General features: G+C 44.9%; 2 protein-coding genes across 2 annotated transcripts in view; one reads left to right on the top strand and one right to left on the bottom strand.

Moving 5' to 3' along the window:
* Positions 1–4,997: 4,997 nt before the first annotated feature.
* CEP19 (centrosomal protein 19) lies at positions 4,998–8,610 on the bottom strand. Its single transcript, XM_019542981.1, has 3 exons — positions 8,553–8,610; positions 6,729–6,930; positions 4,998–5,996 (listed from the first exon to the last, which is right to left on the bottom strand). The coding sequence occupies exons 2-3, from the start codon at positions 6,856–6,858 to the stop codon at positions 5,635–5,637; spliced, it is 492 nt and encodes a 163-aa protein (XP_019398526.1). The 5' UTR covers positions 6,859–6,930; positions 8,553–8,610; the 3' UTR covers positions 4,998–5,634.
* A 1,216-nt stretch (positions 8,611–9,826) lies between these two features.
* PIGX (phosphatidylinositol glycan anchor biosynthesis class X) overlaps positions 9,827–10,815 on the top strand; it is an 11,751-nt gene continuing 10,762 nt past the window's right edge. The window contains exons 1-2 of the mRNA XM_019542980.1: positions 9,827–9,915; positions 10,098–10,185. Of these exons, the coding sequence (XP_019398525.1) occupies positions 9,886–9,915; positions 10,098–10,185 (118 nt within the window). The 5' untranslated portion in view covers positions 9,827–9,885. The remainder of the gene's footprint in view (positions 9,916–10,097; positions 10,186–10,815) is intronic.

The raw sequence follows: 10,815 nt of genomic DNA, 5'->3' as shown, positions 1-10,815 counted from the left end.
CAGCGCGGAGTAATCCTCCTTGGAGGTGAATCCCGTCCTCCATCCTTTGTAGGCTTTCCTTTTTAGCCACAGTAGGTCCGCTAGGTCTCTGGGAGAAAGATGTGCAGTCTCCTGGAGAAGGAGAGGGAGATGGGAGATCCGACTATGGGTAAAAACAAACCACCAGATGGGGAATGACAATTAGTGGATAGAGGTGAGGCTATTTGTGATCTTTTAATGGACCAACTGTATAGCTGGATGAGCTTTTGGGCCTCAAGAAGGGCACCTGATGCCCAAAAGCTCCCCAGCTATACAGTTGGGCCAATAAGATACCACAAAAAGGCCTTACTTCTAAAACATTTCCTGGACCATCACAGCTACAACAATGCTCCATCCCTGCTACAACAGGTAAGTGAAAGTGAGCAATGGTGAGATTTAAAAAGAACGAACTCTTCTCCTGTTTCCTACCATGGAACGCATGAACCAGTCCTCTCTTGGAGTCTTCCCATGTGAGCATGGTCCCATCTGCCCCCTTCCATAAATGGTATGGTCTCCCCAGTCTTGTATGGAGTTAGAGCTGCAATTGCTAGTTGGGAGAGCAGTGACTGTGAGCCCTGATTCTTCTTCTTTTCATGTCTCTACACCATATTTGACCACTTTGTTACACATGCTTGTGCTCATTTATTGCACTTTGCAAGATCTTTCACTGTACATGTGCCTTTGAGCAGCAGGCGTTGCAGTGGGTGTTGTGAACTCTGAGGCTCTGTGGCAGCTGCAGGTGGCTGAACCAATGGTATAGCCCCACTTCTTCATTAGTTTCTTGGAACATGTGACTCCAGTACGTAGGTGGTTCATCAGCCCCTGGTAGTAAGGACTCTGCTGCTGGAATGTACTTCTTTTTTTTCACTGTCAGGTATTTTCTTCAGTCTCTTGTTCCATGTGTGTAGTCATGTCTCCTTGGGTGTGGCATCAGGAGGCTGGGTGCTGGTGAGGAAACTCCTGTGTGACTTCAGATGTTTGTGTGCTGCAGGATGGTTGAGCAGTGGGTGTCTTGCATCTTTAGTCTGTCTTGATTGTTCTCTCCTGCTAGCCTTGATATCAAGCAACAACTCCTGTGGTTAAGGCCTTAAGTAAACCCATAAGGCAGTGGGACTGCTCACATACTTAAATGTTAAATACTTACTTAAAGACTTTGACTGAGGCCCAGGGCCAGCGTGGCCTGGCTGATTATAGATGAGCAGTGCTTAAGCTCTCTGGAAAGGTTACAGGAAACACTGATTCTGTTTCCCATGGAAAGTACAGAGAGTTCCTGTACAGATTCCCTGGTTCAGTGTTTTTCCCTGTGGTCTCTGTGCTTTTAAAACAGTTTGGACTGTTTTTCTCTCTCTCTCTACTGTCCTGGCAATGTCCCCTTCCTCACCATTGAAGTGGGCCTCCTCGCAGCAACCATTATGCATGCACATGTGGCCCAGTTTCTCTGCACCTCTTCTCTCACTGGGGTGCTTCTCTCTCCCTCCTCTCCTGGCCAAGGCATCTCCTGCTTGGCTTGTCTTAGTTTCAGCGCATTGCTTACTGTGAGATAGAAGCCTCTTTGCCCCCTGTGGAACACTGGAGGTTTCATCATCTCCTGCACTTTCCAGAGCTGGGATGTAGACAGTTTTAATACTGCTGGGGTACAGGCAGGATGTGCAGAGGCAGGTATGTGTTGGAAATCTTTACCTGGGAGCACAGTAGTTCACAGGGTCCATGTATGATGCCAGTCTGTGACAGTGCCCGGTGCACTGTGGCTGCACAAGTCCTGTAGGCATTTCTGCTGTTACACCCTCTGGGTGTCAGCACCTGGCAATTCCAGGCATATACTCCCTATCACTGTCCTGGCTGAGCTGACCACACATAGCTCCTGTAACTCCCTCCTTCCAGCTACAAATCAACCTTCTCCTCCTGAGCAGGAGAGCTGCTGCCAGTTTGCCACTCTACCCTCTGCTGGCCCATCACTGATTTACAACCTAATCATGGTAGTCTCCTCTGAAAAGGAGGGGCCTCGAATCTATGGAAATCGACAGATCTGCCATCCTCAAATCCCTCCAGAGCCCTGCCTTGCCTGAGAGCCTCATCATCACAGACACTTATTCTTATAACCCTTCCTCAAGACTCGAAGTAAAACTTGAATTGTTGGGTTACTCCATCCCCCTCACGGAGTAGCCACATTTGCCAAGTGGGGTCTTCATCACGCCCCTAAAGATGCACCAGGTCTCAGGAACTAGGGTGGATGTCAGTGTTTCCTGCTGTGCAAGTAGTACTGTTCTTTACCAGTCCTTATGATAGTCCCTGACAACAGGCCAGCAGTTGCATGGCTGCAGCAAGGTTCTCTTTGCGCGACCTATAGTCATCTTACCTCCTTCATGATTTTAACTTTCCTTTTGTCTTGTTTCTGGGGTATTTGAGAAGCCAAAATGACCTAGAAAGTTCCTCTAAGAGTCCATTTGCAGACTTAAGGACCCCGCAAACCTCCTTCCTTTTTGCTGCAAGTGCTAGGTACACTTCTTTGCCCTGCCTTCTCTAACATAAATTTTCAGTGCAATGTTTATTAGAAATAGCCCATTATGCTTCTTACCCTGAGAGGGTGAACCACCCATTAGCTGCTTAATGAACTACTGAAAGCAGCTCTGTTCCTGTGGAGATGAGAGCAATACAAGACCTTGCACAGAATCAAGTAGCCAGTTGGGGGGTAGTATTAGGCTGTCTGTAGCAGCCCACAGCACTACCACGCACCAGGGGACTTCTCATCGGAGCACCCTTCCATAGGCTTTGCAACCATATAGGGGCTAGGGGACAGAATCTCTGCCTTGTAACACCCAGCACCAAGTTTCCCACCCATCACTTTGTTAATTCACTACCTGGAACTCTATTTTATAGAGCCTTGTTCAAAGTAATTTGTTTGCGTGTGACAAAGTTCAGTTTCAGTTTCCCAGTTCCATGCAGCACTGCGACAAATCTTCTGATAGGCAGCCTCTTTTTTCCCCTCAAATTCATTGCATTACACTTGGCTTTAATCTCAGATCTCTACTACACATTTTTCTTTGCTTTTTTTGATCTTCAAATACCTTGGGTGGCTGTGACTTCATTTGAGATGCCATTGAGAAGTTACATGCATTTTAATACACTCATTATTTGGTGAAAAGGATACAAGTGCCATATAAAATGGTATTAAGTTGGTGTTCTGTTTTTGTGTAAGGCAAGATGTCACACACTGAAAGGGGAAATTCTGCCTAGCCCATGGAATATACTGTGGGAACTTCTATAACAATCATTCTTTGCAATGGGATGTTCTCATCTCCATGGCAACTGAGGATAGGTCAAATCTTTGGTCTAAGCCTGGCCTTTAGATAATTTTTTTTGTCTAAGCAGTGCCAATCCTTTTCTGCCTTCCTATCACTTAAATACACACCTTATTTCAGAAAATTAATTAGCTGAAAATGGAGAAGTGAATTTAATGGTTCATTGCATGGAACAGTTTATATTCCTTGGGCCACATATTATTTCTCATTAAGACTCTCACAAGTCCAGCTATATTCTTCTGCGTGGGATATGGTATCTACACTAATCACAGGTTATTTGGACCTGAGAACAGATAGCTTATACAGAATATAAAGAATGAATTCACCAAAGTTGTTTGTATTGAATCTGGACAAATATCTTTATACACTGATTTGCTGTGTTTTTCAGCTGGAGGCAGTATTAGATTTTTTAAAAAATTATATAATTTATAATACTATATATATTATATATTTATATGATCATAAATAGGTCTCTAGTTGGAACTAAAGATTGTATGGCATAGTAACTTAGATTACAGAGTTTTCTGGTGGCTCTAATCAGTCCTTCTACTTGTTTGCTCAAAGCCATATTTCCAAGGGGTTTTGGCAATCAGAGGTGATTGGACAAGTGTAAAAATATTATGTTTATCAGAAAGGAGGGATGACAGACAATTTGTGAACACCCATGTCAAACTCCCAAGTCCAAAATGGTAGTACTTTGAACTGAGATCTCTTCTTGTCATAGCAAAGGCTAATGTATGACACTAGCAAAGGCTAGGTGATTCTGCTCACTTCCATCTTTAGTAGATCTCCTGGAAGTTTATTTTTATCTTCCAGGGAAGAAAATGCTGCAATGATGGCTTTCTGGTACTTATGTCTCTAATACTGATATCCTTAGGACAAGTTGAGAAACCCAGAATCTAAAATAGGATGCAATCCATTATTTGTTTGGTTTTGTATTGCACAGAATCTTGTCTTCATCAAAATCTCTTGAATCAGCTTTCTTGCTTTGTATGTATGAGAGACTGCTGCACCCCTAAGCTGTTGCTGTATCGATCTTGTTAATAAACTGGCTGTGTTTTAATTCAGTTTGTTGCAAAAGAATAAATTTGTTCTTGAAACAATGAGTGAATCCTTTCCTGATCATCTCAGACATCCATTTTCTTGTTCACTCCTAGATGGGAGATACCCAAGCTTGGGGGAAATCCAGTACCAAGAAGACTTTGAAGTTGGATTATTTTCCAGGGAATTCCAGCATTGATCCTCCAAGTTCCCAAGAAAACACAGTAATTAGGATCAAGTAATACCAAGCAGTTTAGTGGTAGAAAGTGATGTAAATGAAAGCCTTGAGGCTGGATAAATACTAACCTAGGTGTATAAATTTCTCTGTAGCGACCAGACTGCTGTCTGGGAAGTTTCCAGCAGTGTGGTTGTACAGAACACCCCGCCCCAACCTCAAGGAGCTCCCCTCTAGCAGTACTTAAAAAGCTTTGAAATAACAATGAGCTAAGGACCTTAGAAACACTAGCATTTCCCCCACCCCCCTTCTCTTAAACAAAAAAAGAAAGCCTGGGAGAAACAATTTAAGACAGATTGCTGCAGAGCTAGCTGGTGATCATTTCTCTAGCATGCGTCACTGGGCAGGTGAGGGGAGCAAATCATTCTCTTTGTATGAACTCCTAAGCACCACATTTGCAACAGTACTTTCAAGATTAACATGCTTTTCAAATATTCTGTCTTGAATACAAAAATATACAGTAATACAAAACTGAGGTCATAGACTTAAATACAGCTCAGGAAATCTGGAAATAAGGTTTGCATGTCAATATTGATTTGTCCACAAAGCAGAGATTAAATTACATAAACACACCAGTAATAATAAATAGTGTATATGTGCAAAAGAAGCTGCTTGTTTCCTTATGAGCCAGATGTAAAGATTTACAACTTTAACATTATATTTTAAAGACAAAAGTGAAACTGAATATAAAAAAGTAAAACTGATCAGTCTAGTTTCCTTCCTAAAGTTGACTGAAATATGAACAAAAAATAAGAGATTTAAAATAATTTCACTTAATAGTTACAAATCCAAGGATTCTCTTTAGAAACATAAATAATTCATATCTTCTCAATGTCTCTTTCATCAAGCTTCACCTAAACACCATTTAACCAGTCTTAAGCACCAAACTGCTTAAACATCATTGGCATTGGTTTCGTAATTGTAAATAAGGTATACTGCTGATGTATTTTATAAATAGCTTTGCTGGTTGATACAATATTAGATAAAATAATTTGGCTCTTTTTCTGAACACAATGCCCATCTGAGCAGCCTTGTCCATTATCAGAACCCTTCATCTGACTCTGCGTCCCAGCCACAGGATTCCACCTGTTCATCCTGTGGGAACACAACCTCAATATTGTAGATGAAATCTGGGTCATCCTTCTTCTTCCTATTCTTTTCAAACAGCTCATCCATGATGCTTTTCCTTTTGGCCAGCTCCTTGTCATCCAGCTTGTTCATGTCCTCTTCTGGGTCAATGGCTTCTTCCCTCTGAACCTGTTCTAAACTCTGGGCCAAACTCTGTCCCTTCAAGTGTCCTTTCAGCAAACTGTATAATTTCTGCAGCTGCCGCAATGAGACACTTTCCAGGTAGGCCTTATGCCGAGGGTTATTCTTCAGCTGTTCTGCAGCTCTGCTGCAATCTGAAAAAAGATCCCAAAGGAGTCCTTGAGGTTGTACTACTTCAACACGTACTGTTTCTTCAAAGCTCTTTCTCTTGGGGGAATGAGGCTGCCCTCAGAGTGCCACTACTCCATTTGAGACATGGCCTTCCAGATCTCCCAAGGCTAGACAGCGCTAGGTATTCCATCTCCAAAAAGAAGTCTACAAACTCTCCTGCAATGCTGGTGAGAACCAGCCTATCGCTACTCAGTGAAGTACCATGTCAACAACCCATTCTACTCTTTGCTGTTTTGGGGAAGTGACCTGCAGCAAGGCTGTCCAACTTCTCAGTGGTGGTAGGGGGGCTGATGCTGTGTGGGTGCCCATGCTGTGGTGCACTGCACAGGTTTCCTGCTGCCCCCACCCTCCACACTGTACCATGCTGCACTGTGTGGGTCCTATCCCCTTGCTGCACCATGCTGTGCTGAGCAGACCTCTGCTAGACAGCAGGTGACCCCTGTCTGGCACCTCTGGGCTCCGCAGGGGGCTCTGGTTCCTCCTATCTCCCCCAACCATAGGCTTCTTCAGCCCTGGTGGGGTGTGCCACTTTGCCCAGCTTCCAGGGTGGGTGCAGGCAGGAGACTCTGGTAGCAACAACAGGAGAACAACAGAAGTGGTGCCTGGACTAGCAGTCTGTGTCCTTTGGGTATGGCCTGAGGGCTGCCAGTTGGACAGCCCTGACCTGTGGGATGCCCAGATTAAATGTACCACACCTGAAAACTTGGAGAAGTTTCGGATTGGCATGATGCGCTTGCGAGTTTTCTCCTGGTTCTGGTCTTCGTAGATGAGGATAATGGATGGGGGCTGAAAGTGGATGCCGCATTTCTTTGCTATGCAAGTCATCTCAGCCCTTGCTTCCAGCTGATCCAAGTAAAACCTTAGAGAGCTTTGCTAAGGTGGATGTTTCAGCATGCCCTGCAAAGAAGAAAGGAAAGCGTGAATGAAACTGGCTTGGCTGCAAAGAACGTAACAACAATGTGTGTAAGTATCATTGTCTTCAGAGGACTTAAAGGCTTAAGTGATTTTCTGAACTGGCCCTGGTGAGCAGAGATCCTGGTTTTCCCTAAAAAAACCCCAAAACCCCCCCAGTTTTCAGATTTAAAAAAAGTAACCCAAAATCCACATTTTTCCATGATTAAAATGAACACCATTTCATTTTAATCACAAAAATATGTGGATTTTAGGTTACTTTTTTAAATCTGAAAATTGGTGATTTTTTTATCAGAGAAAAACCATGATCTTTGCTGATGAGTATGACACCCCTACTGCTCATTTGCAGGTTTGTCACTACTCTACTTCTGAATCTGGACTGTTCAATTATCCTATGCGTACTACAGTGTTTGTGCTACAGGTGAAAGGAGGGTACTGGGCAATGAAATAATACCCCAAAGATAGTTTCTATTAAAAATACATGCAACAACAAACGAATGTAACAATATTGTAACAAATCCATGACCATTTGGATCAGTTAAAAAGTTTGGGGGATAAGTTTCAGCTCCTCCATTAGCGAAATCAGAAACCCTTGCTACTGCAGCTAACAGTAAATCTCTGTCTCCTGTTAGATGGGTTCTGTCATCTCTAAATCCAATTTATATAGAGAAATGTGTCAAAAGTAGTTTCAGGTACTGCTTATTACTAAGTCCTCCTGACAATTTTGGGATTTTACAAAAGCTCTTTTCAATTAACCCCCCCCACACCTTTTTTTCTTGCTTGTTGCCATATAAAGACCCACAATTAAAAAAGGTTTTGATCCCACAAATACTTGTGCATGTGTTCAGCTGTAAATGTATGACCAGTCCCAATTAAATCAATGGGGTGCATCCCAGGTTTCAGGTGAAGCAGATGGATAAAAGTTTGTAGGAATGGCATCTAGCTTTGTAGAGCTCTGACCCTATGATTAGCCTTGCCCAGAAACAAACTTCCTTTGCAAAATCAGGAACGAAGCAGGAACACAGAGAAACAACCTCAACATAAACAAACTGAAAAAGAGAATTAAGAGAAACCCCTTTAATCTTTCACTTGTCATATATACAAGCTGAGATACAGCTGCTGAATTTGAAGTATCCTTGTAATAGTTAAAATACAATATTACGGAAAAGATTTAAAATGTTTTTAAGTCAAGAGTGTCTTTTATATAGTGGCTGTCACTCTTTTTGAACTTGAGCCACCCCCATTGGACTTGACCCACCCCTTATAGGACTCGAAGCACCTCTCATGAGACTGGAAGTGCCCCCCTGTAACTCTTGTAAATTGAGGGGTGCCCATTTCAAAACTGAATCTATTATCCTGCCGTGCTGCTCTCCTTGCAGAGAACCTGGGCAGTGGGTGCTGGGGGACGGGCTGGGCAGGGACAAGCCCAAGTCTTTCTTTATCTGTGTAAGTATCTCCTCACACCTGGAAGCCCCCTTCAAAGCATCTCATGACCCACCAGAGTGCCAAGGTGTCTAGGTGAGAAACACTGCTCTAATATAGGTATATGCACATACATACATATATACACACACATACATATGTGTGCGTGCGCACGTGATACATACGTGATGAAGTCGCGCTGCTTGGCCCGCGGCCCCAAGCACCTTGCAGCCCGCAGGCGGCTCACACGCACCGTTTGAGGCCCGCCCCTTGGCCGGACCGGGGCGGCCCAGGACACAGATCCTGGCGCCGCCGCCAACCTCAGTTACCATGGCAGCCGCATCTGCAGGCCCCCTCGGGACTGCCTCGTGAGTTGCCTGACCGGTAATGAAGGACAGACGGCCAGTCTCCCCACCCTCGGACAGAGTCCGCTGGGGGTGGCCGGACCTCGGTGCGCTCCGCTGCGCGGGAAAGCGCTGGTTTAAAATCAGGCACTTACGGCGGGTTGCTATGGGGGCTTCCGCCTGAGGAGGCGGTGAGTGCGGTCGTGGGTTCGGGGAAGGAGTGGCGGGGGTGGGAGGCTCCTTACTGTCTGCGAGGCCGCCCCCGCTCAAAATGGTGCGGTCCGATCCTGGCGGGTGCGGGGTGCGGCGGGTGGTGGGGGCGCTCTGAGAGCTCGGCCGTCCCGCCGGCCTGCACCGGGCACAACGCGCCTCGGGGACCGCTCAGTAGCACACACGCACATGTGATGCATACATATATATTACCTATATACACATGGCAATCGGGGCTCGTAGTAGAGATGATATCTGAAAACGTCTTTGCAAAAATCTTGTTGGTCTTATAAGAAATATCATCTCTTCTCTGAGTCCTGATTGCCTTTTTCTCTAGAGCTACAACCTGGATACCTGATATATACACTTGTACACACATATATGTATATAATACACGTGTATATGTATATGCTTTTGTGTGTGTATATGTGTGTTTTTACGTGTGTGTGTGTGTTTGTGTATAGCACAAGCTTTTGTGACCCCAAGTTGACTTCATCAGATGCTGTGGAAGGCTCTGCAGGGAGCAGAGTACAGTATGAGACATTACAATAGAGAGGGCAAGGGAGAGGGGAGAGAAAGAAGGACTGGGGGGAGGGGGCAAGGCTGGGAGAGAAAAGCAAAGGAGCAGGAAACCCATAGGAACAAAGCGGGTGACAAAAGCTAATTCCAGTAATGAGGTAAGCCCTAGTCCCTGTTTAAACCAGGCTGAACACGCTCCAGTCTGTGGATGATTTCTCGTTCTGCAGTTTCTCATGCAAACTGCCTGTTTTCCCATAAAAAAATTGGCAGCCTGAGCACAGCAATCCTGAAGGTAGTGATGAAGCAGCCAGGGAGGTTGAAATGTTCTCCCACAGGCCTTTGTGTCTTTCTGCAACTGACGTCAGATCAGCGTTCATTCTTTCTTACAGGTAGAGATTGCCCTGCCTGCTCATTGTAGACAGCAGACAGGCATTGTAAGCAGCCAATGGTGCATGTGATATTAGTAGAGTTGCAGGTGAATGAGCCTTGGATGTTGCATGCCTTGTTATTAGGTCCAGTGATGATGTGGTCTGTACTGATGTGGGGATGCAACAGGCATTTGTGTCATTTACGTGCCCAAGTGCATGCAGGGGTGTGTGATCGTAGGCTGTGGCTGCTCTGTGACTGTTCTTTTGCTCAGCGTCTGTTTTGTTGCAGGTGGAGCTGGCAGATGTGATGCAGGGCCCTTGGAAATACAGCCTCCCAATCAGCATGAGCTGGCTGCTCTGCCTGGCAGGACATAGGTGTAAGCAAAGCAGCTCAAAACATCAATATGTTTATTTAGCAAATAGAGGAACAAACGGTTTGAATCAGGGGTTGGCAACCTATTACCCTTGGTCTGCATCTGGTTCATGGACGTGGGGTTTTGGTGGCAGGTGTTACTCCTGAGTCACTTCAAAGATAAGCATTGGTTGGGTCTTGGCATCTGTCCACTGGCCTATGACCTGGGGTGGGTCATTCTGGCCAAGAGCCAGGAAAGGTTGCCTATTCTTGATCTAAGTATCTGGTAGTTTGAACAGTTGGAATGTAATTTGTATGCCCAGAATGAGAGAGGCTCTGACATAATAGAAGTGGGAAAGGCTGTCTAGCTCTCTGCTTCAGACTGCCGCACTGTGTTGAAAGGAATATTGTGACCAATCAGTCTCTCCTGAAATAAAATACTTGAGCACACAAAGGGCCAAACCTGTTGGATTAAACTGGTGCTGCTGCTTGAAGTTAATGGAGCTAATTGTGTTTTCATCTGCAGTAAAATTCACCTATATTCTGTTAAGCCTTGTGCAACCACTCGTATGATCAGGGGACAACAGGGCAGGCCCTATGAGGACAGGCTGCGGGACCTGAACCTGTTCAGCCTCCAAAAGAGAAGGCTGAGGGG

Source organism: Crocodylus porosus, unplaced genomic scaffold (genome assembly GCF_001723895.1).
Source record: "Crocodylus porosus isolate Cpor-Errol unplaced genomic scaffold, CroPor_comp1, whole genome shotgun sequence".
Lineage (NCBI taxonomy): Eukaryota > Metazoa > Chordata > Crocodylia > Crocodylidae > Crocodylus > Crocodylus porosus.
This window is presented reverse-complemented; position numbering and strand designations above follow the sequence as displayed.

Excerpts from the sequence above, each read along its gene's own strand:
- CEP19 (XM_019542981.1), bottom strand. The coding sequence starts at position 6,858 with ATGACTTGCATAGCAAAGAAATGCGGCATCCACTTTCAGCCCCCATCC. Across the intron at positions 5,997-6,728 it reads AAACTTCTCCAAGTTTTCAG|ATTGCAGCAGAGCTGCAGAA; the intron begins GTGTGGTACATT and ends ATCTTTTTTCAG.